The 25,448-nt window shown below is 41.6% G+C and overlaps 1 protein-coding gene across 7 annotated transcripts; it reads left to right on the forward strand.

Moving 5' to 3' along the window:
• Positions 1-728: 728 nt before the first annotated feature.
• Positions 729-23,596, forward strand: wu:fc17b08 (ligand-dependent corepressor). Of its 7 annotated transcripts, none has more exons than XM_052081343.1 (7): positions 729-872; positions 9,315-9,380; positions 9,790-9,869; positions 9,949-10,081; positions 11,193-11,510; positions 11,586-11,685; positions 18,226-23,596. In XM_052081343.1, exons 1-7 carry the CDS (start codon positions 776-778, stop codon positions 22,571-22,573), a joined length of 5,142 nt encoding a protein of 1,713 aa, XP_051937303.1. In that variant the 5' UTR covers positions 729-775; the 3' UTR covers positions 22,574-23,596. The 7 variants fall into 7 exon arrangements, with proteins under 7 accessions (XP_051937303.1, XP_051937311.1, XP_051937306.1 ...); XM_052081351.1 differs by lacking the exon at positions 18,226-23,596 and adding an exon at positions 13,364-16,590; XM_052081346.1 differs by having other exon boundaries at positions 731-868.
• Positions 23,597-25,448: the final 1,852 nt, after the last annotated feature.

A 25,448-nucleotide genomic window follows, 5' to 3' on the forward strand; every position in this document is an offset into this window, starting at 1 on the left:
CTGTGTTTGTGGAATAAGAATTCCAAAGGCTAATCCCCATTTTTTCAACCATCCAAAGAGGCTAGCAGTTCATGTCGTAACGCCATCTTTTATTATTATTTAACTGCGGGTGCTCCGGTTTCCTCCCACATTCCAAAAACATGCGTGGCAGGCTGATTGAACACTCTAAATTGTCCCTAGATGTGAGTGTGAGTGCGAATGGTTGTTTGTTTCTGTGTGCCCTGCGATTGGCTGGCAACCGATTCAGGGTGTCCCCCGCCTACTGCCCGAAGACAGCTGGGATAGGCTCCAGCACCCCCCGCAACCCTAGTGAGGATCAAGCGGCTCGGAAGATGAATGAATGAATGAACATTTATGTGAAATATATTATAATGATACGGGAGCTAAAAATAATGTTTAATATATTTTCTTGGGAATAAACCCTCTGTCTCCTATTTGATGAAGACTTGGGTCTTCACAGCGAGGATATTTTAATGTTGGTCATCATGGTGCTACTGAAGAGATAAGTATCTATTTTTTTAAGTATGTTTGAGAACAACTGACATATTTCATCTAGTGCTACAGCTGCGGCTGTTGCGAAAACGCTGTATAAATAAAGATGTATTGTATTGTATAGTCTCCACAATACAATACATTAAAACAAGACTGTGTTTTGAAAGGAGTGTGTGGGAAGAAGGATTTCCCCCTCCACACAGCACAACGACGCGCGCGTTCACGCGGCCAAGAGCTTCCTCTCAGCGTGCGGGTGCCCGCCGCCGGAGAAGAACGACAGAAAATGGCGAGTCAGTGCAAAAGGCAGCAATGCTCCATCGACAGGCGCGGCTTTCGGCAAGAACTTGACTCATGGCGGCACAAACTTATCCACTGTGTAGGTAAGAACCGAGCCAGCGACACTAAATAAGATTCAAGCAGCTGAATTCGGCGTCTGTTCGAGCGGGTTCGGTGTAAATAATCAGCTATAACCCAACTCTCTTCGGGGCATCTCGAACGACTTTTTTTGGTCAACTGTTATCCTCATTAGAAATCGTTGGGTAAATGTTACAGTTTGTTTAGTGGTTTTTGTTTCCTCGCTATTTTTAGCGTTCGTGGCGGATTTAAACACTTTAGATAGGAGCCGAGTATAATTGTAGTTTGTTTAAAGGGCACCGTGCTCGCCTTAAAGGGAGTGTCACGAGAATTATGCGCCGTGTCGGCCTAACTGCGCATCCCCGTTTCTTTAAATCAAATGCGCGTTCCTGTCTGTAATTATCAATGGTATATTGCTATTAATTGGCGTGTTCCTTCGGCGTTTAACGCGTCTACACATCGCGCTTTTAAACGCGCTCTTCCGTCCTGGACACGCGCATGACCACAATGAGGAAGTGAGTGGGGGAGCTTCCGCTTTGGAGCGACCTACTCCACCAAAAACAACCTCTGACAAGCCTGCAGATGTATAATAATGCAGCATTTACGTTTCATTGATTGCATTGCTATGCTGCAGCCACTAGAGTTTTGTGGTCATGGTCAGTCAACAAGGTCTCATCGACTCGTGGGACCTTTAAAGTGTAAATGTCAGACTCAAGGCTATGGGACAAGATTTGGCTGGCCATGAATGCGGCTTCCTGTTTTCATCCAAATGTATTTGTCTCATTAATTTTGGCAGAAAAATCTGTAACCAAAATACAATTCCCCTTTTTCAGACTGAGTACAAATACTTAGACTTGAACAAATGTATTGCCCGTGGGTACCAGCGATGGGAACTTATTTTCTAAGAATGTTGTATCGATCTCAAGTGTTGCACATAGTTGTCTTCTAATTTCAGTGAGAGATCATAAACACGACCAGTGTCTTCCCCAACGTTGTAATTAATTAATTGATAATAACTAACAATGCTAATTTTTGCAAATTTGTTACATAAAAAAATTGTGTTAAACTTTGCGTTAATCAAGACCCAATAAGTAGTTCTCGGTTTGAAAAAGATTGGTGACCCATTGACTGGAGCATGGCCTGTGGTTGTGATGGCAATGAATGGCACTGTGATTCAGGGCAATCAAAACTTGTTCAAAAACACCAACTGTAATAGAACATCATTCAAAATGTGATCTGATAGGGCTACGACTCCTCCTGTGCACCTTGGACTCCGGAGGGCAGTGTGGTGCACTTTTGAAAATAATAAATACATTTAATGAAAAGCCACAAAAAAGACCATTCTGTCCAATTTGTGATAATATAACAAAATTTTCACAGCCAAGTGAGCATGATATCAACTTTTGATTTCTGTTAATCATTAGCCCATGTATTGGGTTTCAAAATGTGTTAGCTAGCTGACCTTTTTCCGATGACGCTCCAGTATGTGTTCACTGTCATATACCTGTATGGCTTGTACCTGTTTTTATTCTGTTACTTTTCGAGTAAAAATCAACTGAGCGTCAATAAACAGGTTGAAGTGAACACACGTAGACACTTTTTGAAGGACCCTAAGCTAGCTGCTTAACTGACACTGCAGGCTCAGGGAGGGCAGACTATTTGCAAGTCTGATAAAATAGTACCCGTGCTTGAGACTATTGTTACTTTTTGCACTGGTTGAACTGGTGCGCCCAATTTGTTTTCTTGTGTGTGCCAGCACTAAACTTACTGTAGGTGCACCAAAATTTGCAGCCACACATGAAAAACATTCTTCCCACCAAATCTCTTCTTCGTAAATTGAACAACAGCATTTGGGTAGGTTTCAGAAATGGTTATCTACACTGGGCTGGGGATGGTGACCCAATTTGAGAGTCAATTTTTTTTCTCTTTAAAAATCAATTACCAGATTTGACTGTTTCCGATATAGCGCAGAGATCAAATTAACAACCTTGCGGGCCACATAAAATGACCTGGCGGGTCGGATCTGGCCCCCGGGCCTTAGGTTTGACACCTGTGTTGTATAGGGAAGAAAATAATGAAGTGTTTATTGTCGGCATTTGACCAACCTGTTGGACCACACTTTATGAGAACCACATCATGGATGTTTAGATGGCTCCACACAGATTGTAAATACAAACGTCATCGATGGAAGAGAACAATTGATGCATTGTCTTCACGCTGTTCTAACTAGTTGAAATAATTTGTTAATGTTCAATTGTTAATGTTTATCCAGTATCTTGCATCTTGGCATTTATAATTACACGTACAGTAGTACAGTACATTACAGTAGTCTTTTCTGGCCCACAAAGCATGTCGTCTCATCCGTCATGGAAATGCCTGTTCCACTAATAGAAAGATAAAATACAATGGCTGCCTAACAGTGAGTGCGATTTTTGAGATGGCAGCATCGAATACGCTACAGTATGCGCCGTATTACCTGATGTACTTGAATTTGACTCATCAATCCCATGATTCGCTGTGTGAGTCATTCATCTGACCATCGCATCCTTCTTGAGCTCAGTAAAATGTGCGCCAGTGTTGACGTTAACACAAGAGGAAGAAACCGCAGTGGTAAAAAATTTCACTCAGGCGTCTTGTGATGACGCTGATCTCAAAATGTCACAGTACATCAGTTTCATGTACTGTACAGTGGCCACCATCCATTGTGCCCGTTGAAATGCACACGGTATGTATTATGTATGATAACAAGGTTTTGGACTTTCGAGCTCAAGTACTCATTAATACATAGTTCAGACAGGTGATCATACTTATAATATTTTTAATGACCCATCTTTTTCTTTTTTTGTAAAAATCCAGTCCAGGAGTTAAGTTTATTTTTATAGCTCTTAATCACAAATGGTCTAAAAGCAGCCCACAGGCTTACAGTTTCCAAAATTAACCACAGGTTCTGGGCTAGAACCTACAGATCACATACCCCCTTCCACGATGACCAGGCTGCAATGTATACAGAGTGGATAACATTTAGCACATTATTTGATGCTGTACAATGTTAGTTTGAACCGCGTGAGAGTCCATTCAAACAAATGAAGCTCAGCAGGTCTACGTCGATGAGGAAGTGGTTCTCCTCGGGACCAATTCCAGGAGGGCCATGAAGTGAATCATAATACATAGTCACTGTACATAACAAACCTATGGTGCAAAACACAAGCTTTGGCTGACTGCTACTGCCTGTTAAACACGTGGTTTCGCTCTTAACTCAGCAGTCTCGCAACCTCCATCATCTCACCTTCACAGTGGCGAATGAACGACATTTTCTGCAAGTATCGTTCTCACGAAGGGATTGCGAGGAGTAATTAAAAGAGGGAAAGCTGGAGAAGCTATGCTAATTGCTAAATTAACGTAGTTTCATTGTGAAAGACCAGAATTAAAAGTGCTCGGGTGACTGAGTACACCTCACAAAGGTCTCGCTGGAACCGCGTCAAAGCGGCGCATATCCAATGTTGTTCAGCAAAAAACAGCAGGCAATTTAATACGTGTTTGGAGAGAAAATGAATACAAAATAATGCTTCACTCACAGCTCAACAGGAAATGTTACGTCATCTCGTACATCAACCTGGAGGCGTGGCCTAGAAGATGAAACATTTAATAATTGAGGATAAGTGATTCAGAAAACGGATGCATATATTATATTGAATGCATGTAATATCACCAATGTGGTTTTCACAGTGCAGTGCGGAATTTCTGATTTTGACTTTTGAGATCCTTTCATTAATTTTTTAAAATCAATTTCTGTTCGAAACCTTGCTCTTTCATTGATAACTACACTTGTGCAAAAAGATGTTGACTATTTGGCTTGTTTTGACCAGGTCTAGTTAATGTCACTTCAAAATAAGTGAGAAAAAAGAAGCAGTCATATAATATACCTGAAATTATATCGTTATCAAGATATAACATGCTCAATTATGATATTTTTTAAATTTAATATCGGCATCACGACTGTTACCAGGTGATCTCCTATTCAGAACAAAAACACCACTTGGTTAGTTGTATGCTCACCACCGAGCACACAAAAGGACGACATAATAGTTGTTTGTCGTGTGTCCTACACCCCTTTTTATGATCGACAAACCTCCCTTGTGTTTGGGCTGCAATTGCATGACAAATGCATCAGCCTGCCCTCCCGTTAGAAAGACCTTATCTGTCCACCACAACAAGGACATACTTATGTTTGGCTTTTTGGTGGAGAGGGCTGCCTGCACGCCAACACCATCATCCCGCTCGTGCTCAAATGGACATTTTGTTTTAGTGTATTTATTGTGCACAGTCAAACCATGACCCCCCCCCCCCCCAAGACAAGAGCAATTGTCCCATAAAACAGGAGCAACAATTGTTTGTATCTTTGCTTGTACGTGCGTTCATGGCTCAGCAGCCCCCAGATGGAAGCAGTATGTCTGTACATACACGCTCTCTAGATTTAGAATATCACTTTATTCTGCTTTTTGACTAGCGGGAGGGGTGGGGGGGGGGGGGCTTGGATTTGCACTACAAATACCAAAAAGCAAATATTGCCCTCTGACAGATTGCCTGATGTATAATTTAAATATTTGTGTGTCCCATTTTCTATTACAGTGAGCTTTTGGCTGACCACTCCAGACACCCACAATTTAAATGCAGCACTTTTTATATCCATTAATGTCCTTGTGAGAGCTTTTCTGTGGTTCAAATATAGTTTTATTTTTTTTTTTTCATGTTTGACTTGACTGATGTTTTTTAAAAATTATTATTTCAAGTTTGTGCAGTGTTGCACCATTTGTGTCAGTTTGCATCAGATCACGTTAAGTATTCATGTACTGTACTTTTTTTTTTTTTTTTGCTCTGTAGATGCTCCACAAAACTGCCAGCTCATTCCCTTCTATTAAACTTGATGCATCGACTGTACAGTACTCCGAAGGAACACAGTGTGTAACACACAGCTTTTCGCATTCCTGTATGTGATCTAAGCTTTCCAGAAAACCTCCAGATTTTGTGGCGAGCCCAGAGGCTTCCATCACATGCTTTGTAGCCGCCTGGTTTCTGTGATGGACTAGTTTCGGATGCACATAGTCACGCTGTGTTGCTCAGCTAATTCATGCAAATTTGCCATCCCTCCTCATCTCGTCCCCATTTTTATCTTTACTGTCATGGAATGGTTCTGTGTTATCTCGGCGACATGCAAAATTAACACTCACAATCTGAATCGCGCTGCATTTATAAAACATGATGCCTTTATGGTCTTTAAAGATTAAAACCTTTGTTGTTGTCGTGTTTTGGGAGGAAGGGCAAACATGGCAGGTTTTAGCAAGGGTCTGTTTTGGCTGCACTGTACACTGATTTGAGCGGAGGGAGTGCCTCTGCTGCGAGAGCCCGAGTTGTTGCACAGTATGTGTACAGTAGTTGGAGTGGGGGATGGGCCGAGTGGGGGTTGATGCGGTACTGTACGCCCTTCGCAGCGCAAGAGGAGCAGAAGGGTGGGTCAAACATGGGGAACGCTTATCGTGATAAGAGACCTCACTCTTGCAAAGACTTTCTACGACGGTGCCATGCTTGTTTGGTTTATTTTGGATAATAGCATTAGTGTCCAACACAATTTGGGGAAAAAAAACCTAACTATGTGAACGGTGTAAATAAGAGCTAAAATAACATTCTGTTAATTACATTTTTAAAGCTAGTTTATATTCTGAAATAAAATCAGTCAATACTGTGCATTTAATTGATGGATAGATATGCGAATTAAACTGGTGTCTCGCCTGATTCCGAGTCGGCATCTACAGTTTGGCATCCTGCAAAGTACAGGGCGCACAAGGAGTTGATGAAAATCAGATCATTTGAGTAGTCTTGGAATATTTTTGGATAGATCGTTCAAACTTTTGTGTCTTTTTCAGTCTATGCTCGTGAAAAATGTATGAACAAGTGGTAAAACTCACTTTGTTACATGACGGCTTACTGGCAGGCATGGCCTTGGTTGGTCGAATGGTTGTCGATCAAGGCTCTACCTGATAGGACAAGGCCTCTTCCGTCCAAATTCACTTGCAGTCTGGCAGTTGAGTGATCTCTGGTGACAGACCTACATTTTGTGTTCAAAGAGAATCCTGTCAAACTGCACTAAATATGAAATGTGCCACCCTTCTAACATCCTGTACCAGTTCTGTTATTTGAAATGAATTCTATTCAACTGTTACTGTTCTATTACATAAATATTCCATGTCGGCCACTCTGCCGCCTAACTAAAATAGGATTTGAGCCACATCACTGTCAGGTTCACTTTGGTATTAAAGATGTAGGTCAGGACAAGGGTTTGGCAAATTGCTCAGTGCTCACCTTGATCAGACTTAAGCACCAACACTGTCTGCAAACTCTTAATCCCAATTTTTGGTCACAGTTTTGCAGCCGTCAACTTTTTTTAGAAGTGTACATCCTAAATGTTTGTTTATGCTGTTTGTTGGTCATACTAAATCATAGAGTAAATTGAGTCAAAGGTGCCATATTCATGTAACTTTAATTCAATCAACAAAGTTGCAAAAACTGTCACTTCACTTTCAAGGAGTCCTTTGAATTTCATATTTTTGTGGTTTTGAAACCATACATAATCTCTCATTTTAATTATATAATATAATTTATAATTTGAAAATGCTTAACTTGCGTAAAATGTTTTGTTCTCATCTGGTGATTAATAGAAAATGGAAAAATATAAGTTTTGAATGTATTCTGAATGAAAATCCTGTCCTCTAAATGAAGGTTAATGACTTTCAGTTAATTCAATTAGGATTTATGAAGATAACTATCCTATTAACCTAATGACCCGATTATTCTCCTCAGTGTCGCCAAGTTTCAATATTATTCAGTTTTATGTATGCATTTTTTTTAACTTTTCTGAATGTGTGCTTAATTTAGTATCTGGCACCAATTTGTTCACTTTACTTCAAAGCCGATCTTCATATCAGCATCTCAATTATGTCCCAATTCTCTGCTTGGCCTCATTAAAATGGCTACGGCTCCTTTTCAGAGTGGATATTGTATTGTCAAAACTGGCGCTTAGCAGTGTAACACCTCCAATTTTTCACCCTTCTGGCATAGGCAGCAGCATTTTATCACCAGCCATTACATTCTGTTTTTATTTTGTAAAGCATGCAGAAAGGCTAAACGGGCCATTAATATTTTATACGCTGCACATGTAGCTGCCGACATATTCTTTTCTTTTTTTTAATGCAAGTTTCCGCTTCCCAAATGGTTTAACTTTAAAGATGAATGTGCGGAGAGGTTGTTTTTTTTTTTTCCTTCCCCGGCGCACTACCCTCTGCCCGTACAAAAGAGTTAATAATGCCTCAGAGTCATGACATTACTCAATGACACAGTTTTTAAATGCCCGAAAGTGAATTCTTGGAGAGTAGTTTGATGTCATGGTGCTGCTCTGTCAAATGAAAGTGGATGACCTACTTTCTGGGCCTGCCTCTGAAATATTTCAGAAGTAGGATTGGATGGCTTCAGCTGAGTCCTGTGCAGTAACCCAGAAACAGACTCATGCTGCAGCTAAAGGCAAGGCTGTGTTCCACCACTTCACGCCCCCCACTGCTCGCTTTGGCTGTATATAAAAAAAGTGGGTGGGAATTTGTCGGGAGGCAGAGAGAGTGCATTTTTAACACATGACAGCGCGAGGTCCAATCGAGTGAGTTGGCAAAGAGAGTGGATGCTTGGGGATCGTGTGTTGTAAGTACAGCTTTTACTGAATTGTCACTTTTTATCCTTCTCTCTTGTTTAGATTTGTTTTCATGGCGGCCTTAAAGACAGTTGGGAATAATGCGCACATTTTACATGCGGCTCAATGGACAGATGTGCCATGTGACCTCTTTAGCGCTTGATTTGATGCATGTAGTGCTTTTTAAATTGGTTATGTTGGCCCCCGCAGCAGTGAGCATGCATTACAAGACAGTATGTCCATGTTGTGTATTTACTGTAACGCCGAGTGCTTTTCAACAACGGGGGTCTGCAGGATCCCGCAATTTCACATTTTGGATTGTTTCATTGGATCAGTTGAGGCGGCTAATCAGCCAGTGGAGGCTTCACAAGACTACAGAGAATGTTTTGATCATTTCACCTGGCAGTCATATTTCTTTCCCCTGTTATAGTATGCTCTTGCATCCGAACTCTGTAGTTGCTTCAGTTGCCTGGCAACAGCGGATGAAGGGCATGTTCGTGTTGGAAGTATATAAAAAAACACTTTTTGAAAGATGATGTGTATTTTAACTGCAGTGGGAGGGAGGCTAGCACACAGGTGTTGTCAAGATGACATAAACGAAAGATGGATGAGACTTTTTTTTTAACTTAAAATGACAATCATGTGCCAGTGCTTTCCTTTTGAGAAGATTGCCCTCATTTGTGAAATCCCCAAAAAATAGCACCAATTCTTAAACAGCCGTCATGTCTCCCTTCAGGTTTTGAGAGCATTCTTGAAGGTCTGTTTGGCACAGAGCTGGTAGAAGACCTGCAATTATTTAAGGGTAAGTATCTTCAATTGCTTCTCGTTCACCTTTTCCATACAAGGCAGGTGAATGAATGGCATTGATTATATTGTGTGGAATCTGTTGACTGTACCGTGCGGTACCCCTCGACATTGACAGCTGAAGACACAACCAAGTTGGTGTTTTGCATGGTGCAAAGCCAGTCAAATATCCTCCAGTCGTTTTAATAATGCATGCTGTGATACAGTGGGGCTAATTGTGTTTCCATCATATCGTACATTGTCAACATTGCTTTCGTACAAGTGGAATTCATACGTCATTAACATTTGGTAAATGAATGCAGTTGATCTTAGTTTAGCTGCGCAAATCCAATTCATTGAGATTGAACTTTGATTTTATGTTTTTAAAACACTGTTTGATTTGCTCGCCTTGTGTTTGATGTCCACAGATTTAGAGCCCGTTCCGGTGTCTGATTGGTCATTTGATAAAAATTGTTTATTCTGCTGTTTTAGAAGAGATAAAGTGAAGGTAAAAGTTTCCTTTCCCCATACGTGTTCAATAGAACCACGCGTATGCCTTCTTTCTGAAGCGTTTCATCATGTCACAGGAACACTTGATCGGCTCGAGGAGCGAGGAGAGTCAAGATCCACTCAAACCTCTCGTGGTGAAAGATCAGACCACCATCAGCACATTAGAAAAGGAAGCTGAGGAATTTCTCAATGCAGTCCTCTGTAATAAAGGTGAGTAGTTTAGCACTGTTTTTACACTCACTTAAAGTGGTAAATGTGATTCACGTTATTACGTCTCTCAGTCGACAAGCTGTCGTAAACCGTACATGTTCAGTTTTTGCGGCATATAGATGAAGATGGATTGCATTTTCTTAGACCAAAAACACAAGTCTTCTCTTCACTGCCACACTTTTTACATCACATAAAGTTTGTGGCACGGAAAAAAAACCAACTCTCTCCAACATGAGTTCATCAAAACAAAGCAGAGGTTGAATTCCCTAAAACGGGTAGAGAACTCCGGTTCCCCGAGAGGCATATCCCGTCCGTTTTCGATCCCTCTCGACTTCAACACACTTGATTCAAATAATCAGATCATCAGCAAGCTCTGTACAGGCCTGAAATGATCCATTTTTAGGAAATGCAAAATGTTTACAAATTTGCACGTCATAACAAATGCATTCAGTCAAGTAGGCATTACTTTACCATGCTGTCATATGTTCTGTCACTGTTGCGCAGCAACATCAATGCAGCGCATCCCCCTATCGTGTTCATTTGCTAATTTAATTAGCTAAAGATTGCTAATTTAATTAGCTAAAGATAGCTAATTCGAGTGATTGGTTAGAATGGTACAGACACCCAAGTCTGTGCTTGCGCCAAGTGCTCGAAAACACAAAAGGCTTTCATACTTAGTCTGCAGTTATGTCATTATCCAAAACTCAAATTTGAAAGGAAGACCCATAAAGTGAGTGATTAAAAACAAAAAGAGCTGGGGGCAGTCTTCCATGCAAAAATCAATCTGCGTGCAAATTTATCTTTTGTGACTGTACAAAAAAGTCAAATTCACAGAACCACACTATTTCACCCGTCACTGTCTCAACAAAACTTTGTCATTTGAATTTGTATAAAAGATCAATAAATAACAGGACGCATAGGCAATTACTAATAGTATCATCTTTTTTTTCAACAATATTTGGATACCGAGACTTCTGCTTGACAGCAATGATATTAATAACAAATAGTGGTCAATGGCTTATTATTTTATACATTGACTAGATGTTCCAAAATTATCTTAATTAAACAAAACAATTCCTGTTTTTTCCGCCCCCCACAACTCCCCTTTCAGATGTGCCAAGTTTCTCCAACCCACACATTCCAGTAGTGGCGCGAGAGATCCTCCAGAAAATGATCCGGCAGTTTGCCGCAGAATATACCTCAAAAACCAGCTCTCCTCAGGATAGCGACTCCGCTCCCCAGCCAAACTCTGACCAAAGCCCGCAGACCCCGGCCTTGACTTGTGGGGCTCCACCTAGCAGCCCCGCCGGCAACGTGGCGGGGCCCGCACACAGCCACAACCCCGTCCTCAGCAAGCTCCTCATGGCCGACCAAGAGGTCCCTCTTGACCTTACCATCAAAAAGACTCCGTCTGAGCCCAGTGAACAAGGTAGTTTCAAACCAATCAGTGCAGGGCGATGTAAATTCTGTTGCACAAATATTCAATGTGCGTCATTTTGAACAGAGGGAGTCCTTGACCTGTCCATCAAAAAGGATCGCCATAGTGGCAGCAGCTTGCCGGTCCCCAGTCTGCGCCTTACGCCCAAGTTGTCCACAATCAAAGGGTAAGAAAAGTTCCTTTGCTGGTTCTCTTCAGGCTTTCCTCCCCTTTTGTTCTGATGTCGAAATGAAAATCAAAACGAAAGTCACAGTTTGAAATATTTGACTTGTGGCTAAAAACAAAATAATGCAACTTCGTATTCTTAACCTGCACATTAGCATATGTATTGTGCAGTCATCTAAGTTTAAAAAGCTGCACACGGTAAAATTGTGACAGTTACTGGTGTTGCAGCCGGTGACTTAATTAATCGTATGCGTTTCAGGGGCTTCAAAAATTTAGCTTTACCTTTGCTTTTGGGTACAATAGTCGTGATCAGAATTGATTGGCAAAGCATCGATGAGCAGTAATTCACAAGATATTGCAGTCCTTGTCAGTGAAGTTGCATTCTTTTTTGCAATCATCTACCGTTAATCTTTTTTGCAAAGGAAAACAATCCCAATATTAAACTGCCAGGGAGGATTTGAAATGAAATTGAAGGAGGTTGGTTGACATGGTGAAAAATAGCAATTGATGGGCTGTCAAAACAAAAACATTCCCTCTACGTCTGTTGTTCTGTTGGGAATATACTGTAAGTAGTTTTCATTTGATGTGCGCAGTCTATCAACATTCATGTCAAAATCATTTGTCGAGCAAAAATGCTGCTGCCTAAGCAATGAAAATAAAAGTTGCCTCGGGAAGAGATTTATGCAAATATCTACTGCTATTTCACGTCTCTTTGTTGATGAAACACAAATTTGATGGGATCCCTAAAAGCAGATGTGATGAACCTACAGCCCAATATGCAATGCTAGCACATTTGCTGGAAAATAAAATCCGCACATGCTTTCCACCCACCGACCCTTATCATGTACAATGATAAATATTTATTTCTCTTCTCATTGCAAATATATTTTGCCGATAAATTTACCGTGGTCCACAGACGACTGAACCAGTGGGTTAAAAACATTTCCCCATTCACTTTAAAAATTATAGTTACACAAAGATTATTCGTTGACATTTATATTCCTAACTTTGTTGTAGTTTTTTGGAGCATGATCAACCATTTCTGATGAATTAAATGATGAATTAGATTTGCTTAATCCTGCTGCGTTTTAATGCTGACGTCATCAAAATGACGTTCTGTAATTGAACGTAATGTAGCTCTCCCCACCTCATTTCGTAGTCACCTTCCACTGATTTGGCTTCTATTTGAACATAAACACAACAATCACCCTCTGCTGGCTTACTCTTTTATTGCTGTGCTTGTTCAGTGGTAACGTCACATGCAAAATGTCAAAAAATTCAACGCATTTCTCATTTTGTGTTAATTATTAGTGTGCAAAGCTGCCTCACATCAATGTCAGTTACTGGACACGCGTCCTCTTCTTTCTGGCTTTACTCATTTTTTTTGTCCTTATGTTTGCCTTCTTGTTTTATTTTGCCAGTTTCTTCCATTTGTGTCTTTTTTTTCGTTATTGTTGTTTTAAGCAAATGAATGTCAGATTTGATCCTTTTTTTGTTGTTAATATCACAACCAACCAACCATCCAGTCTTTTAAAGCAAAAGAGTGATGTTACCAAAACAAGGTCATATGATAAAGGAGTGGCCAACATCCTCCCCTCCCCAACCCATCCTCCTTTTAGCAAAGAGAGAAAGGCACTGTGCAAGCTCTGCTTACACCCAATTTCCTTCCATCCAATCAGGCGATCCTTGAGCGCGGACCGACAGGATGGGAGGAGGAGGGAGAATATCGGCCACTCCGCCCGTTATAAGCCCTCCTCGTCTCTTGCGTACTCTCTGCACATCAAAGAGGAGGTTGGTCTGGAAAGCGACCCAGAGTCACCTCTCAGCCATAACCACGACACCACATCCACTGACCTCTGCGGAAACGGAACGGGGCCCTGGAATCCCAAAGCTCATTTCGGGGCACTCCTCAAACTGAAAGCCAGCAGCGAAGCTGGCGAGCACCTTAAAGACATTCCCAGGTTGTTGGAAGCCGCTAGCCTCTTCTCAAAGTCTCTGTCCTATGGTAAAGGTAACCACCAGGATGCCTCGCATTATCATTCCAACTTTGACCTCAAGATTCCCCAGGTGCGAGTTTTGACCACAGGAACAGACTCCGCTTGGGATCCTCAGCTTCTTGAAAATTCAGGTTCACTCTTGGAGAATGGCCTGGGAAAGAAGTTTCATTCCCTTCTGCCCCGGCAGAATCGCAAAAAGACCAACGGTGTTTTCTGGCCCCACGACACGGACCGGCAAAATGGTGTCCTGGATTCAGAGTCGGACCTCGCCAACAAACCACAGAGGAAGAAACGTGGCCGCTACCGCCAGTACAACACGGAGCTGCTGGAGGAGGCCATTGTGGTAGTGATGGGCGGGAAAATGAGCGTATCCAAAGCTCAGTCCATCTACGGCATTCCCCACAGCACTCTGGAGTACAAGGTTAAAGAGCGCATGGGGACCTTGAAACATCCCCCGAAAAAGAAACTGAGGCTGCTTAGCCAGCTCGACAAGCAGAGCAGCTCCCGTTTTCCAAAGAGTGAAGAACTCCAGCACATCTCTGAGGAAAGAGAGAACTCATCCACAGAAAATGGAAGTGGTTTGCATGATGGAAGCCTATCACCAAATTAAAAAGAATAACTCTATAACTGTACTTTTTAATTTTTTTTAATTTTAAACAAGGCAAGGCATGTTGCGTTTATGTCCATAAGCCCAAATAGTTCTTTCTAAATTGTGAAATAAGACAAATAATTCCTTATTTATATTTGACAAGATTTTATGAGTGTGTAATATATTTATTTTAATTTTAGGTTCCTCCCATTGTAAACAGGATTGGCCCCATACATTTGGAGTTCAGTACGTTCAGAAGAAAATTGCAACATGCCTGAGTGGCGCCCCTCAATGTCTACTGCCAGTACTGTTCCGAACTCTCACTGTAACCTGTAGACGTCGGCCTTGTAAATAGCAGTCAGAGCATGATGGTATAATGGTGCAATAGTTTCAAATGCACGTGGCACACTATGTTCCAACACTAATGTACTTAAAGTATGTGTTTTCTCCACACAATATAATATCTAAGGTTTATAACTTGGTATACAGGTCCTCTTCTTACACATCGATCTAAGCCAAGATTATATTTTTTTCTGGGGTTTTTTTTCCCTTTTCTTTTAAATGATCAAGCACAACTGTAATCTGTAATATATCTAGATTCACTGTGCTGTATTTATGAATGGTCATAGTTTATTCTCAATGCCTTCACAAAGCCTCAGGTTCACTTCAGGCTCAGATTCAAGACTTGTCTTAAAACTGCGGATTCACTGTACTCTTGCGCATACTATACTCTATACCTCACTCGCATATAAGCTTCGGTAAACAGTTGTTTCCCGGTTTGCCACCTCAAATGCTACATGGAATTGGCAATAATTGAGGATGTCTGGCTGACAGGACAAAAACAATGTGCCCTATAGTCAACCGTCTTCACAGATTACCTTCCCTGTTGGTAGCATTTCAGTGTTGGCAGAAGCCTTCAGTGATTCCAACGGGCCACTTTTCACATTGCAGGCTTGAACTTATTTTCTACAAGGCAGAAGAAAGCGTAGATCAGCATACTATTCACATGTATGCTAATTGCTTGCGCAACATTGATTAGTGAAGATTTGGGTCACTCTGTTATACACAGTTGACAGCAAAGCAAACGTAATTTATGGCAACACACATTCAGGTTTATTTAATGGAGTCGTTTAGTGTCGGTAATGAGATCGATATGTTTTGATCTCAATGTTTAGTTGCACGTTTTTATTTTGTGTAGTTGATCTTTTCGAATTAACTGCACACAAGTGGGCTACAATACGAACGTGTATTTTTTCATTTTATTTTTCTCGTTCGATGCAGGGCATTTTCTGAGGTTTTTTTTTTTTTTTTGGATAGGTGAAAAAAAACTGAATATTTTCTGATCCACTGGAACACCTCAGTGTGCATTATCACATATACCTCAGGGCATTCAAGACCTACTATTCTCTTACCAAGTTGATTACGTATGTAGCAAGTCTTGCAGTCTTTTCGATGTGGACACCATGTTGAGGGAGAGGTTTCTCTATCTCTTTTGCTTTTATGTATTATAATTTTAATATATTGGGTTGTAATCCTTCTCCGAGGATTTCAGGTAAATAAATGTCATTTATTTGGTTGTTAGTCATCATTGGACCAAACTCAAATTGACAAACCGCCCGCTTAACCCTTATGGCATAACAAAACACTACAGAAGTCAACTGGCAACATTCATTTCAAATGAAAATGTCTGGAAGAAAAAAACAAAAACACAACTGTAGCAGTGACAATCATCAAATCATCTGTCAGTCCAGTATTCACTTGACTGGCTCTTCATTTTTGCAGCAAATGATCGACTACCGCAGCTGACACTATATCACGCTTTACTGTGATATTGTAGGTTTCTCTGAAAAAGTGTGGGGACTACAAACTGATACAAAGGTTTAAAATCAGTTTAATGGGTGCAAACGTATGTAAATAAGAACATTGTGATTGAGAGCATTATTACACATTATTTTGAGGACAAATAATGATGCTGCGACAGGTCACATCCCACATTTTGAGTTTGATTTCGGGTAAAATAAGTTAAACATTGTGTAAATGCAGTATGCAATGTATTCAGCATTTTCTTTTAAAAAAAATTGCTTTACCAGTCAATGAATGTGAATTGATCTAATGATGCATTCGTATTCAGAAACGCCTAACATCATTTCAGTTTATTTCATGAGATTAACTATATCTGTCGAGTGATACATTGATGCAAAGAAATTTAATATATTTTGCATCACTATTTCCAATGAGCCGGGCTATAAAATCAACAAAATTACCCACCTATTTCTGTTGTGTTGTATATGATGTAGAGATGTTAAAAAAAACAACCAAATGTAAATTACTTTGCATGACTGAGCTATCTAAATGTGAGAAGTTCGATGTATACTAAGCGCTGACCTTTGAACTACTACTGTTGTACATGTTCTTTATTGTCGAGTAAACGGTGTGTTGAGTTAGTGAGTCTGAAATGTTTCAAAATCTGTGCAATGGTTCACTCAGGATAAAATATCTTCATCGTCTGTAATATTCCAAATAATTTCTATCCGTATTTTGCTTCAGAGATAAGGTAACACATTGTGAACTGGGCTGTGATGTGATCTGCGGTCTGCATTTTATTCCGTGGCGGCTATTTTGAAAAGAAAAAAGCATGCGTGTGGTGTCTGTACGCTGTGCTGTCGTGAAAGGGCGAGAGAAACCCTCAGGGATGAAACCCTTACCATTCAGAATTCAGGTACTCTTTCCTCCTTCGGTTTTACCAGCAGGGATTGAAATTAGTTTGAAAAACACAAAGTGCTACTATGACAGTTCTTATTCTTATTCTCAGAAATATTTTTAATCCCTTCAGATTTACATGTAAAATACATTTGCCAGCCTATATTCAGAGTTTAAAATTAAAGGCATCTTTTCACTCTCTTTTATTTTTGTAGTTTCAGACAGTGAATGTCAGTGCGAGCAGGTAGAAGATGACGGCGATTGGCTTCTTGGTAACATGTTCTTATCGAGTTTACGTTGTCAAACGCACGCCTGGATTGATTTAGATGGCTGTTTGTTGTCAAAACTGAAGGGTTCAACAAAGAGGGTTCACCAGTCTTGCCTCACTTATTCTCTCCGTACAAAGACTCTCAGTGGAAGAAACGTGGTCGCTTGTTTAATTTCTAAATAAAAGAAAAGTTCAACTTTCTTCCACAGTTCAAACTATAGCCACAATGTATAAAATTGGAGATTGAAAATTTTCAAAATAAGATATGAATTACGTTCTATTTTACAAGTGTCTCAGGAGTTTATTTTCTAGACCACTGTGTAGTGTAGCTTTTCTCTCAAATCACATTCATCTGAATCCTATAAACAGCTATGTAATAAAATAAAAATAGCAAACTATTCTATGTAAAAATGTTGTGCTCATAACTACCTCCCTGACACAACGTCAGCAAAATATTTATGAAATACCACATATTACGTCATCCTCTGTCAGTCTTTCTCTATTGACTCTGAAATGTCTCCAGCATAAATTCTTACAAATATCCAGACCTATTTTCATTTTGTTTGTTGATTTAATTTGATGAGCACTTGTTTTTAGATATTTTTATTTGCACGGCATAAAGAGTTTGACATAATGTATGTATTCTATATTTGCCCCTATGTATTTTGCTCTTTCGAGTGGTAGAAAATGTAACTTGTTTTAAAGTCAATGTCCTGTGCATGTGTAGGAATTTCTCAATGTGACAATAAATAGTATAAGGAGAAGAAAACTGTAATATCTGTAACGATGTAATCGGTCAAGTTCACTGGATTTAAATTGACTTTTAAAAAAAATCACTTATTCTTCTAATAAATATGCAATGATACACATTTTTTGCGCCTGTTGTTTTTTCACATCGTTCTTTCACCGTAAGCCCACCGTTACCTGGGATTTTGTGTTTTATTTTGTTTTTAACGCCATGTTTCCTTTCTATCTTGTTTCCCACAGTGAGTGTCAAGACGTGTGCATTGCGAAGGCAAAAGAACTCCAGTCCACCTCAACGCTGGAGCAGTTCATGGCCAAACTCTGCCGCCATCACCAGAGAACAATTGTTGACGCCATAGGTTTCCTGCAGATGGAGCTCGCTGCCTCGAAAACACAGCAAAATAGTGACTCTGCAGTCCAGGGAGCAACGCGCTCCACTCCAAAATCCGGCACAGTCATGCCTGAGAAGTTGTGCTCGAAGCTCGAGCCTCCTAGTGAATCCACGGCAAAACTTGAAATCTTGGATATGTCTTGTTCCATCCAAAGCGGTAATGTCACAGAAATGGCTCCAGAGAATGTCATTCCATCGACAACATCTGTTGCTGCTTGCCCTGCGTTGGATCTTCATAGCGCCCGATCAGGGACCAACCAGGCTCTTATTCCCATAGAAGCTGAGAACAACCGTAATGGTGATCATGCACCTCTTAAGATGAAAATAAAGAAAAGCAGCAATGTTGCTGCTGGAAGAAAGTTATCTTGTGTGCTGACAACCTCGCTTACATCTGACTCTGAATCCCTGGAGGACAAACAAAGTAAATCGAATTCACTGAATAGAATGGACACTCGTAGCGCGAGATTCAGCTCATCTCTGAGAAGACAATATCAGCTCAGTCAAATGTATCACGCAAGGCAAAGCAGAGCTGTGTGGCGAGCCGAGGGTGGACCCACCAAACGCTGTTCAGTTCCTCAATCTCTTAGAGCAGATTCGCCACGAACTGCCAGGAAGACCATCCGGCCAGCGTCTCATCAACACACTCGACACTCTCCTTCTAGGACAGTGGATCCTGATCTTGGTCACTGTGACATTGTTTACATTGACAAACCAATTACAGAGTGTTTTAAAGAACAGCGCCATTTGATCCCTCGTCGCAATGCTAGAAAAAGCACCCGAGGACATTTATACTCTGATGAAATCTGGGAGTTAAAAACTGTCCGCACGTTGGCAGGCAGGGGCAACTGTCTAAATTCCATGCCAGAGTTGATTACACCGATTACCCCCAAACAAATCCTTTCCAAGCCTAAAGGCGTACCCCCAGTCGATATGCCTTTTGCCGGAACATGCAGAGAGACAATAAGTGAAGGCACACGCTCTGAACAGTCTGATGAGAGGATAGTTCCAGGCACAGGAGACATGGTCGAAGTGGCAGCCGGTGAAGTAGAAACGTCAGTTATCGTAGAAACTAGTCAGACGGATCAGGCTCAGAGCCAGTTTGAGACCCCCTTCTCAAAAATAAACTCTCTGATAGAAAAAACAGTAAGAGATGGCACAACACACGTCGGAGCAGATGAAGAACCAATCCAGTTAAACCAAGACGAACCATCCAACATCAAAAAAGTGAGTGAAAGTGAGGAAAATGTAGCACATGCTTCATTTGAAGATGCAAGGCAAAAGGAAAATGACCCTGAAGCTGAAAAGAATGGATCTAGAACACTGGCAGAAACGGCAGCAGTCGAACAATCGGAGAGAGTCAGCATCCAGAAAGCGGAATCTCAGATTTCATGTGAGAAAATAAAGAGCAATGAGGTGGTCCCTCTCCCAACTCGCATGTCATCATGCGTAAATCGCGCAGAGAACCAAGAAACTGAAAATGAGAAACCCAGGGAACCACAGCAGGATGTCCTTTCTGAAAACAGACGAAAGCCAGGAAAGTACATCACCTCAGCTTCTGCTGAAGACCCGATAATGAATGAGCTAGAAAGTTCAACAACCGCCCGTGAAAGTACTGCGCCTGGAGCAACGTTAGAAGAACAAGATGATCAATGTGACATTTCTTCAAAGACACTTGATACTCTCTTAAAGGAATTACCTCCTTGGCGTCGAAAAAAAGGCACTGTTATCTCCCTGCCAAAGAGGTTACAACAAGCAAAGACCGTAATCGTGGGCTATGTCAACGGAAGACCCATATCAGCCTCCGACAGAAGTCTGCGACGGAGATCCATCTCCAGTAGCCCGTCACCAATGAAAGGCCTGTCAGTGAAACCAAGTCAGAAAGGACTGAAACAGGCTCAGGTTGACTCAACTGCAAACAATAATTTGGCGGAAAATATCCCTGAAACCGGAATGCCCAATGAATCCAGACCTGAGTGGTGTCCACTGGTTTCAGCTTCTGACATACCAGAAAAGCCAAAAATTGAAGTCTCACTCAAATCCAAGCCTATCCAGCAACGCAAGCTCGTTCAGCAAGACGAAGCAACCGAAACCAAACGACAGCTAAGATCGGCTGTCCAGAAAGCCGATGAAACTCATGCATTAGCACCTTCTTCAAATGGAGTCCCATCCACTCCCCCTGCTCCTCCAGCACTGCCTCCATTTTCTCCTCCCTTGGCAGAGTCATTGCCGCCTGTAACACCGGAACCATCGCAAAGCAGTACCGCCCAAAAGACACCGGCGATGTTAAACATTGAACAAACTCAATTAATAGAAGAATGCCCGGCCCTGCTGGTCCGACAAAAGTTACGATCTTCAAAGGTGGGAGGAAAGGAAAGCAAAGATGAGAACCAGCCTCTCGGTGTGGAGTTCACAAGCCCAATGGAGGATCGGGCTTCCCATAAGACCGAAACACCAACACATGAAACAACAGTAAAACGTGTTCTTCGAATGGAGCCTACGACCCAGAAAGCAAATGTCTCGTCTCCAGATGACAATCCCGCAAGTTCACATCTTACCGATGCTTGTAGAGCAGACAAACCCTCAAGAATGCCACTGAGGAGTGAAAGTAGCAGGGTTGAACAGTCCCCTCAAATCCCAACAGACAAAAAGCTTTCTTTACGATCACAGAGGTTGTCTCCACCGTCCACCAGTTTACTCTCAGCATCTGGAAAGAACTCTGAAGTGACGTCGCCGGCCAGAACGCCTCCAGAGCAAAGAAAGAAAAGTCACATGAAGGCCCCTTCGTTATCCACCGCATCATCACTCTCCCAAGTAACGGGACTCAGACACCAGCCGCGCAAACAAAGAAACAAGTTCATCGAGGCACTGGCAGGAGAGGAAAACAAACGGCTGCTCACCAACTTGAACATCAAATATGAGAAGATGCAGAAAGGCTGGCTGCAAATGGAGCGAGATGGCCAGATCGCAGCAAAATATAGAAACCGAGCCGACAGACAGGCTGCCATTTGGAAAAGTAAACGCAGGGCCCGCAAGCCAAAGACCTTAGAGCACCAGAGGTGCTCGCCCGTGCAATTGCTCTTCATGAAGGACTACAATCTTTCCAGTATTTGTCGCTGGTTCCTGGAATCAACGGAAACAAAGTCTCTCATCATCGTGAAGAAAGTCAATACGCGTCTTCCGTCTGAAACTCAGCTGTGCTTCCACAGCTCGTCCAGTGGTTCAGGAGCCTCTCAGGGCGTCTTTCCAAGTTTACAGGCAGAGCGCTTAAAGAAACATCTCAAAAAGTTTGCTCTCACCTCTCCCGTGAAAAGCAACCCGAAAAGTCAGAAGCTGATCGCAAAGGCCCTGGAGCAGGAGATGACCTCTGTCAAAGGTAAAGAGAGGCGAGAACCCCTCAGTGCTGCTCATGGTTTCAATCAGTCACCCGTCGGTGTTGTTGCTCAGGGACAAGGTGAACCCCAGAAATTTGTCGGGAAACCCAAGAATCCGGCGAGCGCCCGGATTTTGAGAAAATACTCGAACATTAGAGGGAAGATGCAGGTCCAGCAAACCAACATACGTTTCAAAGGGGTCTCCAAAAGCTTGGTGAAAAGACTTTGTACGGAATCTGTTTCAAAGTCAGCCGTCCTTCCTCCTCTGAATACACCGAAAATAGTTGCCCTATCTGCTGCAAAGACCATCAAAGCAACCAAAAGGCTGAGAAGGAAAACACTGGCAAGAAAGAGGGTGATGAGACATCGAGCCGCCAAAGTTCAGGACGTCAGTCGGGTAAGAAGGTGTTCGCAACGACTGAGTTCTGCGGTCGGCTTATCAAAGAGCAAAGCGGTCAAAAAATCATCGCAAGATGACAAACGAGTGGAAATGGTCACCACGAGCAAAGTGAACGCTGGCAAATGTCAAACAATTGACTCGCCGGAAAGACGAGAAATCAAAGATACCCCTGAGGCCGGCTCGCAAAGTCTGGACGTCAAGCCTCAGAGCGTTTCTGACCAGGTTCTGACAAGATCCCAGAGAAAAATGGAAGCGGCGTCAAAGAGGCCAAAGTTAGCCAAGGAACAAGCGTCTCTCAAGCCGGCCAGGAAGGTGGAGGACATGAGCAAAAAAGGTGCCGTGAAGAGAAGTCGCTCCGCCGTGTGGCCGCGTACCAGATCGCAGGAGCTCCTGGCAACCCCCGCGAAACGCACCAGGACGTCCAGATGAAACTGACACGTTTCGTCTCGAATCTTGAAAAGTCACACCTCATCAAAGTCAGAATGCAAACACGCTGGTTTGCTGGGTGTCGGTTCAGCGCTTCAGGGACCGCACGCAGACCACCGCGGCTTTTTTTGGGGTAGGGGCATTGCGTTTTCTGACACAACTGGGCAAGACAAAAAAACCTCATTTCTTTTATTCGGGTGCTGTGGCCAGCAGGTGACACTAAACCATATCCCTCCGTTTTCTTTCCTCATCAAATAAAAACGTGACATCCTCCCACCCGCCTTCCAATCTCAGCCGATGGCTGTCGTGACCAGGTGCCTTATTTATAAAGTGAACGAATGTTTCTAAATCGGAACTCTCTTTGTCCGTCTGGAAAACAAAAGCGTATGCAAATAATTTCCTCGCTGACTTGTATTTTTCTTTGCCCTCTTCCACAGCATTAACGCTATTGTCGTCGCATTAAGTTGAAGTATATTGTTTTTTTTTCATGGAACTGCGCTTTATTTATGTCAAGATGCATTCAAACACCCGATGAGCTAGCCTGCCAGGAAAATGATGAACCAACCGCCAGGGATGTTTTTGTTGCAGCAAGCCTGTGGTGCATTAAAGGAACATTCCGGGCTGTTGAATTCACATTTATCAATTTTATCTGCTTCCTTTTTCATCCTCCTTGATGTCGTAATGTGAAGCCAGAAGATGAATACCAGTTTTAGCATTACTTCTATTTCGTTTTGGTTGTCCCTACACATGTAAATGCAGACCTCACCCGACCCCCTTTATTATTATTATTATTATTATTATTATTTAATTGCTGCGTGTCACTTCCTAAATGTAGCCCATCTGAAACAGTCCACCAAATACTCAAACTTGAACATGTTTAATCTCTACACTTGCTATTTAAATATTTTTGTTTTTGTACATTAGACAGAGAGAAGTGCTTTATTTGTGGTAATCTCAAGAGTGAACTGTGCTCATGTTAAGATGGTTGTATTTTTGCTGGAGCTGACATAAAGATGGCTGAATTTATTTGTCTGTGGATTTTTTTTACCCCTCTTTTCATTTTAAACTTTACATTTTGATAATTCATACAAGAAGAGAGTATTTGGGTCATTCTGGAAAAGAAAATGTTAAATTATGGGAAAAAAAGCAGAAGTCTTGTACAGTTAAGAGAATAAAATGGTAGAAGAATGTTTTTTTTTCCAGCGGTAATTTTACTGAACAAATGTCTGTGTCACTTCTCTTTGGACCACCTTCATCATGTAGTTCTCAACTGATATAACATTGACTTCCTGATGCCAGGTGACACATTTCTCACATTCTCAGTTTTGTGAATATTCTCACAAAATTCCAATTTTATTTTCATACGATTGCCATAATATTGCCATAATACTTGCGATACAATTTTATTTAGTTATTGTAAACATCCATCCAATCATTTTCCGAATCGCTTGATCCTCACTAGGGCCGCGCAGGGTGCCTTAGCCTATCCCAGCCGTCTTCGGGCAGTAGGCGGGGGACACCCTGACTATACTATAGTAAGGCGTTTTTTCCAAGCCAAAAACACCTTACGTTACTATGTTGTTTTCTTCGGGCTGAAAACGCCTTACTATACTATATCGTTTTTTTTTTTCGGGCCAAAAACGCCTTACTATACTGTCGTTTTTCTTCGTGCGAAAAACACCTTACCATACTATGTCGTTTTTTTCGGCCCGAAAACGCCTTACAATACTATGTCGTTTTTTTTTTTTTTTCGGACCAAAAACGCCTTACTATACTGTGTCGTTTTTTTCGGGCCAAAAACGCCTTACAATACTATGTCGTTTTTTTTTTTCGGGCCAAAAACGCCTTACTATACTGTCGTTTTTTTTTCGGCCCAAAAATGCCTTACAATACTATGTCGTTTTTTTCGGGCCAAAAACGCCTTACCATACTGTCATTTTTTTTTCGGGCCAAAAACGCCTTAGAATACTGTCGTTTTTTTTCGGCCCAAAAATGCCTTACAATACTATGTCATTTTTTTCGGGCTGAAAACGCCTTACTATACTCTTCTCATTTTTTCAGGCTAAAAATGGCTTACTATACTATGTCTTTTTTGTTGGGCTAAAAACACCTTACTATACCTGGTCATTTTTTTTCGGCTAAAAACGCCGTGCTATACATGGTCATTTTTTTCGGCTAAAACGCCCCACTATACGAGGTCTTTTTTGGGCTAAAAACACCTTACTACACATGGTCGTTTTTTTCGGTTAAAAACGCCTTACCATACTGTCATTTTTTTTTCGGGCCAAAAACGCCTTAGAATACTGTCGTTTTTTTTCGGCCCAAAAATGCCTTACAATACTATGTCATTTTTTTCGGGCTGAAAACGCCTTACTATACTCTTCTCATTTTTTCAGGCTAAAAATGGCTTACTATACTATGTCTTTTTTGTCGGGCTAAAAACACCTTACTATACCTGGTCATTTTTTTTCGGCTAAAAACGCCGTGCTATACATGGTCATTTTTTTCGGCTAAAACGCCCCACTATACGAGGTCTTTTTTTGGGCTAAAAACACCTTACTACACATGGTCGTTTTTTTTCGGTTAAAAACGCCTTACTATACATGGCCGTTTTTTTCCGTCTTTTTTTCGGCTAAAAACGCCTTACTGTACATAGTGTTTTTTTTTCGGTCGTTTTTATTAAGTCAAAAACGCCTTCCTATACATGGTCGGTTTTTTGGGGCTTAAAACGCCTTGAAAAAAACAAGCATGTAAAGCAGGGGTGCTCAAACGTTTTGGATCGAAGATCTACTTTTCGATCAACTAACCTCCCGGGATCTACCCTTATCCTGCATGCGCACAAACACACACGCGCGCACACACACACACACACACACAC

The sequence above is a fragment of the Hippocampus zosterae genome, chromosome 11, assembly GCF_025434085.1.
Source record: "Hippocampus zosterae strain Florida chromosome 11, ASM2543408v3, whole genome shotgun sequence".
NCBI classification, from domain to species: domain Eukaryota; kingdom Metazoa; phylum Chordata; class Actinopteri; order Syngnathiformes; family Syngnathidae; genus Hippocampus; species Hippocampus zosterae.